Genomic DNA, 20419 nt, shown 5'->3' on the forward strand with positions numbered 1-20419 from the left:
GACATATCAGTGTGGATGACGGATCACCAGCTCAAGCTGAACCTCGGCAAGACGGAGCTGCTCTTCCTCCCGGGGAAGGACTGCCCGTTCCATGATCTCGCCATCACGGTTGACAACTCCCTTGTGTCCTCCTCCCAGAGTGCTAAGAAACTTGGCGTGATCCTGGACAACACCCTGTCGTTCTCCACTAACATCAAGGCGGTGACCCGATCCTGTAGGTTCATGCTCTACAACATTCGCAGAGTACGACCCTGCCTCACACAGGAAGCGGCGCAGGTCCTAATCCAGGCACTTGTCATATCCCGTCTGGATTACTGCAACTCGCTGTTGGCTGGGCTCCCTGCCTGTGCCATTAAACCCCTACAACTCATCCAGAACGCCGCAGCCCGTCTGGTGTTCAACCTTCCCAAGTTCTCTCACGTCACCCCGCTCCTCCGCTCTCTCCACTGGCTTCCAGTTGAAGCTCGCATCCGCTACAAGACCATGGTGATTGCCTACGGAGCTGTGAAGGGAACGGCACCTCCATACCTTCAGGCTCTGATCAGGCCCTACACCCAAACAAGGGCACTGCGTTCATCCACCACTGGCCTGCTGGCCCCCCTACCTCTGAGGAAGCACAGTTCCCGCTCAGCCCAGTCAAAACTGTTCGCTGCTCTGGCACCCCAATGGTGGAACAAGCTCCCTCACGACGCCAGGACAGCGGAGTCAATCACCACCTTCCGGAGACACCTGAAACCCCACCTCTTTAAGGAATACCTAGGATAGGATAAAGTAATCCTTCTAACCCCCCCCCTTAAAAGATTTAGATGCACTATTGTAAAGTGGTTGTTCCACTGGATATCATAAGGTGAATGCACCATTTTGTAAGTCGCTCTGGATAAGAGCGTCTGCTAAATGACTTAAATGTAATGTAATGTAAATGTAATCCGTGATTGTCTGTAGACCCTGCCACGTACTTCTTGTATCTGAGCCGTTGAATTGCGATTCCACTTTGTCTCTGTTCTGACGTTTTGCCTGTATGATTGCCTCATAATGTTTGTATTCGACCATATTCCCAGTCACCTTGCCATGGTTAAATCTGGTGGTTCACGCTTTCAGTTTTGTGCGAATGCTGCCATCTATCCACGGTTTCTGGTTTGGGTAGGTTTTAACCTCTATGGGCTAGTCCCACCCGTGGTGCACTCCATCAACAGCAGGTGCATTTCAAGAGCGGCAAATTTGAATCCAAATAAATGTCAAAATTCAAATTTTTCAAACATACAACTATTTTACACCCTTTGAAAGATAAACATCTCCTTAATCTAACCACGTTTTACGATTTCAAAAAGGTTTTACGGCGAAAGCATACATTTAGAGTATGTTAGGACAGTACATTTACAAGAGTTGTGTGTAATGTTTTGTCAATTCAAAGACAGGGTCACCAATACCATAAAACCAGCTAAAATGATGCACTAACCTTTTACAATCTCCATCAGATGACACTCCTAGGACATTATGTTAGACAATGCATGCATTTTTAGTTCTATCAAGTTCATATTTATATCCAAAAACAGCGTTTTACTATGGCATTGATGTTGAGGAAATCGTTTCCCTCCAATAACCGGCAGTCAAGTCAGCACCACAAATTAAATAATTAAAATTAGAAAACATTGGTAAAATATTATATTGTCATTTAAAGAATTATAGATTTACATCTCTTGAACGCAATCAACTTGCCAGATTTAAAAATAACCTTACTGGGAAATCACACTTTGCAATAATCTGAGCACTGCGCCCAGAAAAATACGCGTTGCGATACAGACTAGCCGTCATGTTGGGGAGATCTAAAATCGAAAATACTATGTAAATAATCCATTACCTTTGATTCTCTTCATCAGATGTCACTTCCAGGTATCACAGGTCCATAACGAATGTAGTTTTGTTCAAAAAAGCTCATCATTTATGTCCAAAAATCTCCGTCTTGTTAGCACATGATCTAAGCCCGCCGGACTTCACTTCATGAACGAGGGGAAAAAATATATTTACGTTCGTTCAAACATGTCAAACGTTGTATAGCATAAATCATTAGGGCCTTTTTAACCAGAACATGAATAATATTCAAGGTGGACGAATGCATTCTCTTTTATATCGTATTGGAACGAGGGTACCCAACATGAACTCGCGCCAGGTGTCTAATGGGCCATCATCGTTCCATGGCTCTTGTTCGGTCAGATCTCCCTCCAGAAGACTCAAAACACTTTGTAAAGGCTGGTGACATCTAGTGGAATCAATAGGAAGTGCCAAAATATTCCTCAGCCCCTGTGTTTTTCAATGGCATAGGTTTAAAGGTAATACAACACATCAGGTATCCACTTCCTGTCAGAAAATGTCTCAGGGTTTTGCCTGCCAAATGAGTTCTGTTATACTCACAGACACCATTCAAACAGTTTTAGAAACTTTAGGGTGTTTTCTATCCATATATAATAAGTATATGCATATTCTAGTTACTGGGTAGGATTAGTAACCAGATTAAATCGGGTACATTTTTTTATCCAGCCGTGCAAATACTGCCCCCTAGCCCTAACAGGTTAATAGTCACAGTGGGAACAACATCCCCTATACATTTCCTGATAAACTCAGTCATTGTGTCCGTGTATACGTCAATGTTATTGTCAGAGGCTACCCGGAACATATCCCAGATCAAACAATCTTGAGGCATGGATTCTAATTGGTCAGACCAGCGTTGAATAGACCTTAGCACGGGTACTTCCTGTTTGAGTTGCTGCCTATAATTTTCTCGAGGAAATCTCAGTAGTCCATGACCACATAGACAAGTCCCAAAGATGCCTATAGACAGCTGTCGGTGGGGTTTCTCTGAACAGCTCTTACCCATCACAGCTGTTACCCTCTCAAACTTGTCAATGGCTTCTCCTGTCAGTGCTCACTATCTGTAGATCGACACGGGTGGTGGTGGACTGAACCCCTAGATAACATTATAGATCGAAAAACTCTGCTCACACAGAACTGGTTGGGGTATTCATTCAGACACACACTTCTTTCACATCACACAGAAACCCTATATAACGTTATAAATCTTAGGTTTTCACATCCACAACACTCCATGTGCATCTTCAACGATTCTCTGTCATTACATCCTATGCAACATGTTTCTTCAACGGTTCTTGCTGCTACTTCCTATACATATAAAACAACACCCCGTGCTCAATAACACCTCGTGCTATTACTAGTATTTTTTATTTTATTTAACTAGGCAAGTCAGTTAAGAACAAATTCTTATTTTCAATGATAGCCTACCCCGGTTAAACCCTAACCCGGACGACGCTGGGCCAATTGTGAGCTGCACTATGAGACTCTCAATCACGGCCGGTTGTGATACAGCCTGGAATCGAACCAGGGTCTGTAGTGACGCCTCTAGAACTGTGATGCAGTGCCTTAGACCGATACGCCACTCGGGAGCCCAGAGTAGTACTAGTAGTCCCAGACTACGATGGGCGGTGGTGGACAGAACCCCTAGCTAACGTTATATATCGGAACTTATTATCCAAACACACTCAGTAGTCCCAGACCACAGTGGTCCCAGACCACATAGACAATTCCCAGAAATGCCTATAGACAGCTGTTGGTGGGGCTTCTCTGAACAGCCCTTACCCGTCTCAGTAGTCCCAGACTACTTTAGCCTCCCAGAGACTATGGTACCTTTCTAGTAGTCCCAGACCAAATAGACATAATTTCATTTTTATGTTTAGTTTAATTTATTTTTGTAATAATTTTCATACAAATTTATTTCAATTGACATACTGAAATCAGTTGCCATGTCCCTCAATTGTTCGTGGATTATGTGTCTCCTCCTGGGCAGTAATGGTCTGGTCTGGGTGGGTCCTCGTCGTCTTTTGCTCAGATGGTAATTTCCCTCATGCTACATAATATGGGCCACCGGTTTTCCTCACAGACCCTCACTGGAAAGCTCTGCAGGCACCAGACTGTTGTGGAAATTACCACCAGGGACACCTGGAGTCAATATTAAATGAATCATTCTTTATTATCAGCATGCTGAAGAGGTTCCAACAAACCATAGTACACGTCGGTTGGGAGCTCTGCCGGGGCAGTCCCGTTAGTTCTCTTATATACTGTTTACACAGACAAGTTATAATTGCATGATTTACATTATTCATCATCATTAACGTGTGGTTCCTGCATGTGACTGACCAATACCTCAAGAGGCTGAGATACCCCTTTTGGTTCTCAATGCAATGTTCTGGGTGTACTGCCAAATTGCTTATACTGATAGTGAGGATTCCTCCCAGGCACGATCAATCAGTCACTTGCATGAACCAAGTCTAATTGGTTATAGAAAAGCACAAACATAACATTTTCCTTCACAAGCGAATACAGTAATCTGTAAAAACTGATTATTGCAGTTATGGATTATTTATAATTGTTTGTCTGCTTGTATAATTGCTACTGTGAATCCACACCATTCAAATACTGATTTATCATACAGTTCGAGTATGTACTATATATAACGTGAGACCATGGTTGAGGACTAGGATAAGAGGGGAGGCTAGAGGGCTTCGTATCTTTGTAAGACATGTACATTAGATCCTAAAGACTACTGTTTTTTTTCCTTCCAGGGAAGATCCTGTTCAGGAGAAGCCATATCAGGGATGTGGCCATGAAGCGCCTGAGGCCTATCAACGAGTACTGCAGGGTGAGTAGGCTCTGACTGAGACCACTGCTCAGCTGGTGGGGAAATTCAGGGGTATTACATCTTCCACACTCACTCGTTATGGACGACACAACAGTATGACCCAAACTTGAACCCCTAAAACCTCCCATGGGGATGTAGCCTGGAGAGGAACCTAAATCTCAGGTATTAGGACATTAGCACTGTGGTAGATAGAGCTTCAGACTAGAGCGAGGGGTTTGCATTCATGATCCTGCTGACCAGTTTACCTCACTAATAGCATGGCAGTCAGAGTGAGACTGTTTTGGATTCCTTACACCCTCACATCTAGTTCCACTGACCTGTTATAGCCATTCGGTTTCTCTATACAAAGACCAATGCACTAGCAATGTTAAAAACATGTATATCTTGTATGTTTATCATTACCTACTGGGAAATATACAATAACAAAATCAGTCATCCTCGAAAATATGATATTTTCTTCAGGAATTAGACATTGCGGAAACTGAAGGCAGTCTGGAACATGGCTGACAGAGAAAATAATTCCATCTGGAAAACAAAGCAGCATAGTTGCAGAGTCTGTGATTAGCTCTTTGGTGGAAAAGCAAGAAGAGAAGTGGGGAATCCATCTCTGTCACAGGCAGTAGGGATGCTGTGGTATCTCTGTGCTATCTCTCCATCAGTGCAGTGGTTTGAGGAGCCCTGAGCTAGCCCCTGTCAGCAACATCACCAGGCCCCCCAACTAAATCAAATCAAATCAAACATTATTTGTCACAAGCGCTGAATAAAACAAGTGTAGACCTTACCGTGAAATGCTTACTTACAAGCCCTTAACCACTAGGCACACACTGGTTGAATCAGCATTGTTTCCACATCATATTAATGAAATTATGTTGAACCAACGTGGAATAGACGTTGAATTGACGGCTGTGCCCAGTGGGCCGTGTTTACTTTTAAAAGGCTTCCCAATAAACCAGAACTGCCTTTTTATGTTGCCTGGGGAATTTTTGAAAGGTGGTTCCATCTCAGTCATGCTCTTAAAAAACAACATATTCCCTGGCATGGCCAGAGAACCTTTGTTTATGAAGCCAGGTCACTGGTGAGAGAGATGGGATACACATGGGAGGGGAGGCCTAGGGGTCAGGATACCTCAGGGGGTCGTTTTGGGATACGGGTGCAAAAAAGGTCACAGCTTTAAGTACTGTAATACAGGGGGGAAACTAAGGTCCTAGAGTTGATGTGTTGTGGGTGTGTTTAGGTTTATGTGAATAGTTTTAGACTAAGTTTGCACCACTTCTATGGGATTACGTAGAACTTCCTCAGTCTGGTATGCAGTCACGTTTGTTGTTGTTGTGGTTTCCATAGAGGACTTTGATATACTGATTTAGTAACATCCTCAATACAAATGAACACATTGAAGACAAAGAAAAGGTTGAATACAACTGCTCTCCTTTTTGTCAGAGAGGGCTTAACAAAGTCATCTGGTTACAGCGTTGAATAATTCAATGTTTAGATCTACGGCCACCTATGATAGATAGTCTCTTTGTTGACTGTGTTGGTGGCTTGCCCTTAAAGACCCAATGCAGCTGTTTTTATCACAATATCAAAACATTTTTAGGTAACAATTAGAGTTCTTATTTCCATAAAACATTTGTCAAAAATAAACTAAACTTCTTAGCAAAGAGCATTTTCTCAAGCAAAAATGTAGCTAGGACTGTCTGGGAGTGGTATGAGTAACATGCTGACCACACCTCTTATGTCATGTGCGCGAGCGTTGCAAAATACATTCACACATACATACATGTTATTCAATCATTGCAGCCACACTGCTCGCACGTGCCAACAAGCGTCTGCGCTGCCAAGCGCTAAAATAGAAGTCAGTTCTATTTGTGACGCTGAACGCGGTGCAAGTCCTGCCTCTCCCATCTCCTCATTGGTTTATAGAATCAGATACCCACGTGCCACCTCCTCATAGGTTACACCCACGTGGGTGACTGAAAGATGAACAGAGGTCAGTTGGTCGTCGTGGTAATACTATAAAAGTTATATGCCAATCGCCATATAAAGTCCAAAGAAGAAAAGGCCTGAAGGAGGAGAGATGACTAGAAATGATTCGGTTGACCGTTTTATGTGTGGATTAATTGTCGGTGTAGAGGACCATTTCCAGTAAAATAACAACTCAACATTTATATCCCAGGACAAATTAGCTAGCAACAGAAAGCTAGCTAAATAGGACAAATTAGCTAGCAACTGCAGGCTAGCTAGCTACATTTCCATAAATATTTCATGCTTTTGGACCTGTCCCCAAACTAATATAATTGGTTCAGAGTTTGTTTTGATATTTCAACCTACGTGTCATTATCGCGTTTTGGTGTGGGGGGACAAAATCTATTTGCGCACGATGGTGCACGCGCGTGTCTGGTCTGGGCATGGTGTGAGGGCCCTAATTGGACTAACCTAATGGGAGGAATATGTAACCTGAAAACTAGCTGTTATTAGCAGCGATGTTTGAAACTTACTTTGTTATTGTTCTATTAACTTATAGTCAATTAATATATAGTATTCATTCTTTATATCTCTGTCCATATTGTCCATGAGTTTATAGTAGATAGACCATATGGTTCAAGGGAAAATAGCCTAATACATTTGTTTAAAGCATCTAATCAGCAATGGCATTATTTTCAATTAACTCTGCAACTCTTTCAACTATTGACTTTTTTCAGAACTGACACCAGTTTGAGGTCAAAATATTGACAACAAATCCATATTGACATAGTAAAATAAATAAATGTGTGTAAAAAATATATAAAGAATATTTCATGCTGAAACCTTCATATTAAACAACAATGGTATTCACTATGTTGATTGTTTATATTTAGGATAAGTCTTTACAGCTTTTTCTTTCTATTATTCATTTTAGGGGCCCCCCCTAACCCCCCTCTGTCTTGGCCCTGATCAGGCTGACAGAGGGGAAAATGGAAGGTGTTTACTTTATATACTGAACAAAATGTAAAGTGTTGGGTCCATGTTTCATGAGCTGAAATAAAAGATGCCCGAAATTTTCCAAACCGCAAGAACCTTATTTCTCTCAAATGTTGTGCACAAATTTGTTTACATCCCTGTTAGTGAGCATTTCTTCTTATCCAGGATAATCCACCCACCTGACAGGTGTGGCATATCAAGAAGCTGATTAAACAACATGATCATTACACAGGTGCACCCTGTGCTGGGGACAGTAAAAGGCCACTCTAAAATGTGCAATTTAGTCACAGAACACAATGCCATAGATGTCTCACGTTTTGAGGGAGTGTGAAATTGGCATGCTGACTGCAGAAATGTCCACCAGAGCTGTTACCAGAGAATTTCATGTTTATTTCTCTACCATAAGCCGCCTCCAATGTCGTTTTAGAGAATTTGGCAGTACATCCAACCGACCTTACAACCGCAGACCATGTGTAACCACACTATCCCAGGACCTCCACATCTGGCTTCTTCACCTGCGGGATCTTCTGAGACCAGCTACTCGGACAGCTGTTGAAACTGTGGGTTTGCACAACTGAGGAATTTTTGCACAAACTGTCAGAAACCTTCTCAGGGAAGCTCACCTGCATGCTCATCGTCCTCACCAGGGTCTTGACCTGACAGCAGTTCTGCGTTGTAACTGACTTCAGTGTGCAAAAGCTCACCTTCGATGGCCACTAGCACGCTGAAGTGTGCTCTCACGGATTAATTCCGGGTTCAAATGTACCGGACAGATTGCAGACAGCGTGTATGGCGTCATGTAGGTGAGCAGTTTGCTGATGTCAACATTGTGAACAAAGTGCTCCATGGTGGCAGAGAAGTTATGGTATGGGAAGGCATAAGCTACGGACAACGAACACAATTGCATTTTATCATTGGCAATTTGAATTAATAAAGATTCTGTGACGAGATCTTGAGGCTCATTGTCGTGCCATTCATTCTCCGCCATCATCTCATGTTTCAGCATAATAATGCACGGCCCCATGTCACAAGGATCTGTAGACAATTCCTGGAAGCTAAAACTGTCCAAGTTCTTCCATGGCCTGCATACTCACCAGACATATCACCCATTGAGCATGTTTGGGATGCTCTGCATCTTCATGTATGAACGCATGTTCCAGTTCCCACCACTATCCAGCAACTTCACACAGCATTGAACAGTGGGACAACATTCCACAGGCCACAATCAACAGCCTGATCAGCTCTATGTGAAGGAGATGTGTCACGCTACATGAGGCAAACGCTGATCCTCGCCCCTACCTTTTTTAAGGTATCTGTGACCAACAGATGCATATCTGTATTCCCAGTCATGTGAAATCCATAGATTAGGGCCTAATGAATTTTCAATTGACTGATTTCCTTATTGACTGTAACTCAGCAAAATCTTTGAAATTGTTGCATGATGCATTTATGTTTTTGTTTAGTGTAGTTGCTTTCATGTTTGGCTCAGAGGATCACTATTTCGATCTTTCTGTCAAAACGCTGAGTGAGTCCTAAACCTGAATTTGACTCGCATGGAATGACCTTTGCTGGAGTTTCTGCTGTTGGAGAGGAGACGTTGACGCTTGGAGGATATAGGTTTTCACTCCAGTTTTGCCCTTTTACCATTGTTTCTCAATCTTCAGAATTTCCATTGTTTCTCAATCTTCAGAATTTCCATTGTTTGGAAAGGGTGGGCTATAGAATGCTGGTGTATGCTGTTTAAGAAATTGAAAGGGGGATACCTAGTCAGTTGTACAACTGAATGCCTTCAACTGAAATGTGTCTTCCACATTTAACCCAACCACCTCTGAATCAGAGAGGCTGCCTTAAATTGACATCCACGTCTCGGCGCCCGGGGAACAGTGGGTTAACTGCCTTGCTCAGGGGCAGAACAACAGATTTTTATCTTGTCAACTCGGGGATTTGATCCAGCAACCTTTCGGTTACTGGCCAAACGCTCTAAACACTAGGCTACCTGCCACCCCTATAATCTACTTGAATATACATGTAATGTATGTATATTCTCTCCCCACCTTCACTGTTTTCTGTTTGACTTGCACACATGCACTCAACGCCACACACACACTTACGCGCACACACACACACAATTAGGTTAATGCTGCCTGCTGTAAAGACCACCAATAAAGTCAATTTGCTGTAATGTGCCTTCCGGCTCCCAGTCTCTGGGGAGAATACTAATGACCTGCCAGGTCGCAGGCAGAGTGAAGGGGTGAGAAATACAGGGGGAGTATGTTCTTCCTAACCCCAGACACAGTGTACCAGATTCAGTCAGCAGGACCAGGGGATGGGGGGGCTCCTCTGGAGGTCAACACTTAAAACATTTATCATCTGACTCTTAGCTGACTCCAGAGAATCATTTTGATTTTTCTCCCATAAAAAGGCATTTTAAGATTTTAATCTTTGTAATTGACCACTGGACAGTCACACACGTACGTATGCACGCGCACACACGCACACCCTCTTACACCGACGCTAATGGAGAACAGGGTTTCAGCTAAGCCTATGGCAATCCTCCCACACTTTTAGCATGGGCAGCCTGTTGGCACGGTTTCCCATACGGTGAGTCCAAAAGGGCTAGGTGCCACACTGGACAAGGGCACCTTGAACTCTGTCTGGCCCGTATTTTATGATACGGGCCAGCCATATCATAATTCAGGCTCTGGGGGAGCGAGAGAGAGCTGCCCCTCTCTGGGTGGACAGTACTGAGGCACTTAGCCTTATTAAATGCAGATGTATGCTGGGTCTGAGGCTGAGATGGATAGCTTTGAGAAATGCCTCATGGCAGCGAGGAGTGTGCTGCATACTTGCCACTCTGCACACAGTGATAATAAGGGCTGTGTTGTTGGAGAGACCCACCAGCTGGTTCTAGGCATTGGATCAGTTGGATCACTGAGGTGCTGAGGCCTTTGAGGCTGAGAAAGAGAGAGAGAGATCTCAGACCAGTTAGCCTTTCATCTCCTGAGGAATGGCCCTGTTGGCCCTGTCAGCCCGCATCTCTCCCCCACCACTAGATTATCCACAGAGCCGTGGTCAGAGCCACAGCCCTGTGGGCCCCCACAGGGAGAAAGGATCAATGATGATAGATTAGAAACAGGAAATAGAATAGAGTGGACTAGGCTCCATTTAGGTACAGTAGATGCTTTTTCTATGTTGGTGTGGTTGTGTAGTAATGCCTGCTGTATGTAGTTTTGCCTACGCAAGAGGACATGGTATTTGAATGTAGCACCTGTACTATAGCTGTCATTCACTTTGCTGTATCATTATTTCTCATATAGTAGTTCTCCTGGGAAACAGGCTACGTATTTCCAAGTGAACACCACTACTCCTAATACTACTGCCGCTGATATAAATACAATAGCAGCATTTGAGTTTATTTCCAAAATGCTATATCCACAAATGTTTCACGTGTTTTTTTCATCCGAAATGATTGCTTATGGGTACGTTCATGTGTGTGTAAAATATTACTGTGCTCAGATGTTTAAATCATATATTTTCGATGTATATGAAACATTTTTTTTTTTGCAAAACGCTATATCCATTGTTCAGCTGGAATGGAATGTTCGTATCCTGTATATTTCACTGTGATCTGTGGTTGTGTCACCTGGCTATCTTAAGATGAATGCACTTATGTATGTCGCCCTTGTAGTGAATACTCAGGGAGAAAAAGTTGTAGATTCACACGCAGAGCACAGCAGATGTTTATTAAGCCTTCGCAGAAGGCAGGAATCGTGGTCACAGGCAGGCAATGGTCAAACACAAACAATACCTCACAACCATACAAACAGAAAGAATTGAACTAAATAGGGAGCTGATGAGACCAGGTGAGAAACAAACACAGGTGAAATCAATGAACAAAAATGAAAGAGAGGGCTACGTTCAAGAACACAAGGTTGGCTAAGAAAAGAAAAGCAGAACCTAACAGCCCTGGATAAGAGCGTCTGGTAAATGTCAAATGTAAATTATTTAAATACAGATACCATATTACTACTATATTGATTTATAATATATACAGTTGAAGTCAGAAGTTTACATACACTTAGGTTGGAGTCATTAACTTGTTTTTCAACCACTCCACAAATTTCTTAACAAACTTAGTATTGGCAAGCCGGTTAGGACATCTACTTTCTGCATGACATTTTTCCAACAATTGTTTTGACAAATTATTTCACTTATAACAATTCCAGTGGGTCAGAAGTTTACATACACTAAGTTGACTGTGCCTTTAAACAGCTTGGAAAATTCCAGAAAATGTCATGGCTTTAGAAGCTTCTGATAGGCTAATTGACATCATTTGAGTCAATTGAAGGTGTACCTGTGGCTGTATTTCAAGGCCTACCTTCAAAATCAATACATCATGGGAAAATCAAAAGAAATTAGCCAAGACCTCAAAAAAATGTGTAAACCTCCACAAGTCTGGTTCATGCTTGGGAGCAATTTCTAAACGCCTGAAGGTACCACGTTCATCTGTGCAAACAGTAGTACGCAAGTATAAACACCATGGGACAATGCAGCCGTCATACCGCTCAGGAAGGAGACGCATTCTGTCTCCTAGAGATGAACGTACTTTGGTGCGAAAAGTGCAAATGAATCCCTGATGAAAAAAATATAACTGTTTGGCCATAATGACCATCGTTATGTTTGGAGGAAAAGGGGAGTATTGCAAGCCGAAGAACACCATCCCAACCGTGAAGCACGGGGGTGGCAGCATCATGTTGTGGGGGTACTTTGCTGCAGGAGGGACTGGTGCGCTTCACAAAATAGATGGCATCACGGTTGGGATGGTGTTCTTCGGCTTGCAGGCCTCCCCCTTTTCCCTCCAAACATAACGATGGTCATTATGGCCAAACAGCTCTATTTTTGTTTCATTAGACCAGAGGACATTTATCCAAAAAGTACGATCTTTGTCCCCATGTGCAGTTGCAAACCATAGTCTGTCTTTTTAATGGCGGTTTAAAAGCAGTGGTTTCTTCCTTGCTGAGCAGCCTTTCAGGTTGTGTGGATATAGATACTTTTGTACCTGTTTCCTCCAGCATCTTCAGGGTCCTTTGTTGGACCCTGTTCTGGGATTCATTTGCACTTTTCACACCAAAGTATGTTCATCTCTAGGAGACAGAACGTGTCTCCTTCCTGAGCGGTGTGGCGGCTTCGTGGTCCCATGGTGTTTATACTTGCGTACTATTGTTTGTACAGATGAACGTTGTACCTTCAGGCGTTTGGAAATTGCTCCCAAGGATGAGCCAGACTTGTGGAGGTCTACACACATTTTTTTGAGGTCTTGGCTGATATCTTTTGATTTTCCCATGATGTCAAGCAAAGAGGCTCTGAGTTTGAAGGGCCTTGAAATACGTCCACAGGTACAACTCCAATTGACTCAAATGATGCCAATCAGCCTATCAGAAGCTTCTAAAGCCATGACATCATTTTCTGGAATTTTCCAAGCTGTTTAAAGGCACAGTCAACTTAGTGTATGTAAACTTCTGACCCTCTGGAATTGTGAAATAATCTGTCTGTAAACAATTGTTGGGAAAAATTACTCGTCATGCACAAAGTAGATGTACTAACCGACTTGCCAAAATTTAGTTTGTTTACAAGAAATTTGTGGAGTGGTTGAAAAACGAGTTTTAATCACTCTAATCTAAGTTTATGTAAAACCTAGCAGTACTACTTATTTCTGAGAGTGAGGCGGATATGTAGCGTTTAGCAACAAAAAAGATTTTAAACAAATACATCTGTCATTAAACAACCCCATGCCATGATTAGATAGTGAAAAAACATACAATTTCTTATTTTCTTTAATCAATAAAAGCAAATTTACCAACAATTCGGAAAATGGATATACTGCATAGCGTTTTGGAATGAAACTCTTCATTTGGTTCTGATTAACATTCGAACCTTCGTGTGTTTCTGTGTTTATGCGCAGGCTCTTATTCAGCTGCCCGTGTACATATCCCAGTGTGAGGAGGTTCGTGTGTTCTTCGAGACTCGTCCTGAGGACCTCAACCCACCTAAAGAGTAAGCTACACATCACACCATTCGTCACCATCTTGTCAAAGGAACACACTGTCACACAGTCTGACAAGCAGCACAAATACATATAAGTTATACAGTATGCACATTCAAACATGCACGCGTGTACTGGGCCAACAACAAACACTACAAATAAAGAAAGAGAAGTGTAATGCTGTGTACAGGCTTTGTTTCATGAAGTAGCAGAAAGTACCTCCTCCTGACCACCATGTAATTTTATGTTGAAACAAGCCAATCCATCAGTAATAGGTTATCATAGAGTGTAATGACTATGATGTCATGCTCCCTCTGGTATTGCTGTGGTGGTGGGGGGAGCAGTTGGTTTGCCCTGAGTGAGAGCTACATAACATGTAGCCTAGCGGAGCAGTGTATGAGAGAACTGCTGAGGCGGCATGAACTCTTGTAAATCTCAATCAACACATTAGTGTCATAGTCAGCCTGACAGTTACAACGTGCCAACACAGGTCATAAAGTCACCACGCCATTTCCCCCCGTCACGTATGTGTTGTTGAGCTACCAGACGCCTGGAGGGCAGGAGGGGTTACTAGTGGTAACAGGTGACTGCTTTTGACTGCGCTGGGCCTTTAAACTATTGCTTGCCCAGTGATGGCTGGTGAAATGTATCAAACCTGATGCTCTTCAGATTATATTTTTCTTCCTTCCCTATTTGACAAGTCCCACATTTTTCTTACTAGTTTTTCTGCGATAACAAACCGCTTTCTATCTATGTGTACTTCAACCCAGATTTGACATGCTCAGCTACAGTCATCTAGCCACATAGCTAGGCCTATGTGTTATATTTATTTATGCAGAGGTGTTCGACTCACACACCCCAAAACTACTTCAGGGTTTATGGGAGTAATGTTACAATCTTATCTAGGCTGTCCAATCTTAACCAAACACTTTTCTGCGATAGTTTGTCGATCAGCTTTTTTGCTGTGCGCCGTTTGACAAACAAATCAATAGAATGTCACTGAACGTCAACAATATAATTCTGCACCGTTAATCAGTGATTTTGCACAAGGATGCTTATCGTTCCTCAGAGTTTGTTGGCCATCGGCATTATTGCAGTCATGAGTACCTTGGTCGAAATCCAAGATGGCTGCCTGGTGCCTGATTGTTTGATAAAATATGCATGGTGTGTTCAGTAACTGCGGAGGAGATTAATCTCTGTGGAAGGAGAAGAATACAAGGCCTGTCACTGCTCTGGCCACTATGAATGGCTGCTGTCAGGTCATCTCCTTAGACAGACAGATGGAGGAGAGCTAGTTCCCTCTGGCCGTTGCCAAGGACACATACCTTATTAGCTACCTCTCAGACAGACAAACCCCAAGCATCTGCTACTAGGGACGGGGGAGGGGAGGATGGAGGGTCGGAGGGAGAGGCAGATGAATATAGAAAAGACCTTGGTTTGTCTTTATTAAAATTGGATTACAGCTCTCTTCTAATGCAGACTGTGTTCAGCTGGGCTGACATCGTGTCACCAGCCCCTCTCTTGGGTCGCTATACAGCCCTCTATAAATCTACCAGAGTAAGGAGGGATGTCACTGTCTGTCCATTGGCGAGATTGAAGTAGCAGGCATGAGAGAGTAGAGGAGAGAGAGCGGTAGAGGAGGGGAGGGGAGATATAAAAGACAGGCAAGGAGAGGTAGAAGGGAGGAAAGGAGTGGAGAGGTATAAGGAAGATGTAGAAGAGAAGAGAGGATGAGCCCCAATATTGCTAGCTCATCATTGGTTAGGACATCTGTGGTCTGGCACCTGGTAGTGGAATGGGCTTGCTCTAGGTTTTAAAGCTCCATATTGAACACAGTCCTCCCATCCTCCCACTGATGTGTTGGTCCTCCTATTCAATGCATCCTTGACCGTGATTGACTCAACCATAGTCCAACGCTACCTCATTTAGCGTGAGGGGGAGGGCTGATTTGATCTTATGGAAAGCTCTTGTAATATACTTACGGAATACAGGACAGTGCGTTGCCTTTCTGACCCAGTCCCGACTCCAGTCTGCCACTAGCCGTCTGCTTCCCTTTGATAAGTCAGGCTAGTGGTGGAGCTGTGGCTGTTTTGGCTGGAGACTCTTTTGACAGTACGCTAATAGTCAAACTAATGGCTGGAGATGTATTACATTTAAGTAATGTAGCAGATGCTCTGGGGCTAGCGCAATAACAGAGTTGCCAGGCGAACAATGCATTATGTGATTGAGAGTGAATTTTAATTCAGGAGGAAAAAAAGATGGACAGTTGTGTGTGTGAGAGAGTGTAGAAAGAATAGAAAGTCAGGCTGAATTAGCCACCTCAGTGTCCCTGAGCATCTGGACATTGAATCGGCTACTGCATATGAGAATGATAGAGGATTGCAGTCCAAATGGATAAAGCAGACTGAGCGGATACAGTATCATGTTCTCATTCAGCACAGTATCAGAAACTCACTATCAACCATATCCCCTCTCATCTGGAGCAAAGGTCAGCACATCTGTAGATATGTAATGGATCTTACAGAGTTTTTAGTTTCACTCATCTAGACTAGAGCCTGCATGACTAGCAGAACAAATGTATAACTGAGATTTGAATGTGGTTGAATCGTGATCAAATTATTTATTTCAAAGTGAGTCCCAAAACTTGCCTGAATGAAATGAATAGAATCCGTGTGGTTATTCACAGGGTTAACATTTTTATATTTTCAGAAGCATATATCCGTTGTTACGTAGGTGGAAATATTTTCAAAGTGTTTCTAAGTAATAAAACGTTCCAAACTCCTTTACTGACTCACTCTGTCCAAGTTATATATTTCCTCTTACTTGATTCTAATGATTTCTTTTCTCTTTTACAGGGAACCCATTGGAAAGAAGAAGCCAGGTAAGGAAGTTTTTTGTTTTACATTTTGGTATAAGTTATTATTGTTTGTGGTATTACGTTTATGTGGACAATATCATCTGGATGAGCACTGAAGTGAAATAGATAAATAGATTAGGATTAACATATCCTGCCCCAGTATTTAAGAGTACAGCCACAGTCTTACTACAATCTTACATACAGCCAAAAGTTTTGAGAATGACACAAATATTCATTTTCAAAGTCTGCTGCATCAGTGTCTTTAGATATTTTTGTCAGATGTTACTATGGAATACTGAAGTACAATTACAAGCATTTCATAAGTGTCAAAGGCTTTTATTGACAATTACATGAAGTTGATGCAAAGAGTCAATATTTGCAGTGTTGACCCTTCTTTTTCAAGACCTCTGCAATCCACCCTGGCATGCTGTCAATTAACTTCTGGGCCACATCCTGACTGATGGCAGCCCATTCTTGCATAATCAATGCTTGGAGTTTGTGGGTTTTTGTTTTTCCACCCGCCTCTTGAGGATTGACCACAAGTTCTCAATGGGATTAAAGTCTGGGGAGTTTCCTGGCCATGGACCCAAAATATAGATGTTTTGTTCCCTGAGCCACTTAGTTATCACTTTTGCCTTATGGCAAGGTGCTCCGTCATGCTGGAAAAGGCATTGTTCATCACCAAATTGTTCCTGGATGGTTGGGAGAAGTTGCTCTCGGAGGATGTGTTGGCACCATTCTTTATTCATGGCTGTGTTCTTAGGCAAAATTGTGAGTGAGTCCACTCCCTTGGCTGAGAAGCAACCCCACACATGAATGGTCTCAGGATGCTTTACTGTTGGCATGACACAGGACTGATGGTAGCGCTCACCTTGTCTTCTCCGGACAAGCTTTTTTCCAGATGCCCCAAATAGTCGGAAAGGGGATTCATCAGAGAAAATGACTTTACCCCAGTCCTCAGCAGTCCAATTCCTGTACCTTTTTTTGCAGAATATCAGTCTGTCCCTGATGTTTTTCCTGGAAAGAAGTGGCTTCTTTGCTGCCCTTCTTGATACCAGGCCATCCTCCAAAAGTCTTCTCCTCTCTGTGAGTGCAGATGCACTCACACCTGCTTGCTGCCATTCCTGAGCAAGCTCTGTACTGGTGGTGCCCCGATCCCGCAGCTGAATCAACTTTAGGAGACGGTCCTGGCTCTTGCTGGACTTTCTTGGGCGCCCTGAAGCCTTCTTCACAACAATTGAACCGCTCTCCTGGAAGTTCTTGATGATCCAATAAATGGTTGATTTAGGTGCAATCTTACTGGCAGCAATATCCTTGCCTGTGAAGCCCTTTTTGTGCAACGCAATGATGATGGCACGTGTTTCCTTGCAGGAAACCATTGTTGACAGAGGAAGAACAATGATTCCAAGCACCACCCTCCTTTTCAAGCTTCCAGTCTGTTATTTGAACTCAATCAGCATGACAGCATGATCTCCAGCCTTGTCCTCGTCAACACTCACATCTGTGTTAACGAGAGAATCACTGACATGATGTCAGCTGGTCCTTTTGTGGCAGGGCTGAAATGCAGTGGAAATGTTTTTGGGGGATTCAGTTCATTTGCATGGCAAAGAGGGACTTTGCAATTAATTGCAATTCATCTGATCACTCTTCAAAACATTCTGGAGTATATGCAAATTGCCATCATACAAACTGAGGCAGCAGACTTTGTGAAAATTAATATTTGTGTCATTCTCAAAACTTTTGGCCACGACTGTATAACTCAGAGGTCCTATTGCACCTGGCAGAGAAAAAAGTCTCTGTGGTGTTTGCATCCATCTGACTACATTTCTCAATGGGGATTGGAGCGCCCTCTAGCTGTATTGTTGCATACTCTCCATTATTCTCACTCTAGATTGCTATATAAAGATGTAAGATTGTAGTAAGACCAAGTCTATCATTATATTACATTTATTTGAAGTTAGATACACACCACTACTTCTACATAGTGTTTTGTTTCAGAGTTTTGCCTCTTCTTTTTTCATTTAACCAACCCATATATTTTCTATCCATGTCAAGTTTCAATTTCAATTTCCTTCATTTTCCTCCATCAGGGATTGTGGAGAGAGCGACTACTTTCCTAAAGAGAGGTAGTAACAGATTCATGCTTGGCCATACTTTGTGTGTGACCCCTGGGTTGCTAGCCATCCGTTAGGGGCCCTTGGCTGTTGGGCCTTTTAGTTGGGACGTGGCTCTGAGGTGGGCCTGGGCAGTGCAGGGTAGAGCGGGGGAAGGGATAGCCTTGTATGTGATTCAGCCAACGCATCTGTCTCTATATCAAGCTAAAGCAAATACAGGTCTGGGACCAGGCTAGGGACAGATGGGGTAGAGAGGGCAGGGTGGGGCAAGCTTGGTGCTCACTCTGTGTGATGTGCATGGCGGTGTGTTAGTTATGTCAAGAGGGCACCAGATGCTGTGTATCTGACTGTATACCCTGCCCAACTCCCTTGCTCCTGTGCTGAAATCAACCCTGTCTTGGTTGTGGGAAATAATCGTCACCTTGATAGATGTGCATGCTGTGCCACAACAACAACAACATTACCATCCTCATTCTGTGTCGTTGGCTCTTGGGGTATCAGACGTGACAGTTTTCATAATCTATAATATCTAGTTTAAGAGACTTGATGCAGGATGGTATAAGTATAAGGCTCCGTCTCTGGACAATTATGCATTTAGAGGATATTATGAGTGCATCACATTCTGCATCCCCAGGGGTAGCTCTGGTTGTCATCCCATCGAGGGCACAATACAGAGCAGGCCCTCTTGTTGTTCTAACCTACAGCATTGTGGTAGTCTAGGTGTTGGGGTGTCCTGGTGGCGGGTTGTCTCTATCTCTGTGGCAGCCACGCGGGTGATTAGCATAACCCTCCTCCCTATCCTGTCGTCTCTCATAACATCTCCCTCTCAAACACTCCCTCCCTCTGCTCTCTGACCACCATTTTCTTCTTCTGTCTTCTGCCTGCTTCCTCTTCATCCTCATCCTCTGGCTCTATCTGCTCTCTGCGGTGTGGTGTGGCTGGTAGAGAGGTCAGATATACAGTACCAGTCAAAGGTTTGGACACACCTACTCATTACAGGGTTTTTCTTTATTTTGACTATTTTCTACATTGTAGAATAATAGTAAAGACATCAAAACTATGAAATAACACATATGGAATCATGTAGTAACCAAAAAAGTGTTAAGCAAATCAAAATATATTTTAGATTTTAGATTATTCAAAATAGCCACCATGATGACAGCTTTGCACACTCTTGGCATTCTTTCAACCAGCTTCATGATGTAGTCACTTGGAATGCATTTCAATTGACAGGTGTGCCTCGTTTAAAAGTTAATTTGTGGCATTTCTTTCCTTCTTAATGCGTTGAGCCAATCAGTTGTGCTGTGACATGGTAGGGGTGATATACAGAAGATAGTCCTATTTGACAAAAGACCAAGTCCATATTATGGCAAGAACAGCTCAAATAAGCAAAGAGAAACGACAGTCCATCATTACTTTAAGACATGAAAGTCAGTCAATCCAAGAACTTTGAAAGTTTCTTCAAGTGCAGTCACAAAAACCGTCAAGCGCTATGATGAATCTGGCTCTCATGAGGACTGCCACAGGAAAGAAAGACCGAGAGTTACCTCTGCTGCAGTTCAAGTAATAGACATCTCAACATCAACTGTTCAGAGGACACTGTGTGAATCAGGCCTTCATGGTCGAATTGCTGCAAACAAACTACTGGTAAAGGATATCAGTAAGAAGAAGAGCCTTGCTTGGGCCAAGAAACACGAGCAATGGACATTAGACCATTGGAAAATTGTCCTCTGGTCTGA

The 20419-nt window shown here is 43.0% G+C and overlaps 1 protein-coding gene across 5 annotated transcripts in view; it reads left to right on the top strand.

Moving 5' to 3' along the window:
* Positions 1 to 20419, top strand: part of LOC106567509 (SH3 and PX domain-containing protein 2B) — a 92422-nt gene that overhangs the window by 47960 nt on the left and 24043 nt on the right. For 3 of the 5 annotated variants that reach the window (XM_014136822.2, XM_014136824.2, XM_045693402.1), the window contains exons 4-7: positions 4632 to 4708; positions 13629 to 13720; positions 16565 to 16590; positions 18657 to 18692. In XM_014136822.2, the coding sequence (XP_013992297.2) occupies positions 4632 to 4708; positions 13629 to 13720; positions 16565 to 16590; positions 18657 to 18692 (231 nt within the window). The remainder of the gene's footprint in view (positions 1 to 4631; positions 4709 to 13628; positions 13721 to 16564; positions 16591 to 18656; positions 18693 to 20419) is intronic. The other 2 variants (XM_014136823.2, XM_014136825.2) reach the window with 1 other exon arrangement.

This window comes from Salmo salar, chromosome ssa13, assembly GCF_905237065.1.
Source record: "Salmo salar chromosome ssa13, Ssal_v3.1, whole genome shotgun sequence".
NCBI lineage: Eukaryota > Metazoa > Chordata > Actinopteri > Salmoniformes > Salmonidae > Salmo > Salmo salar.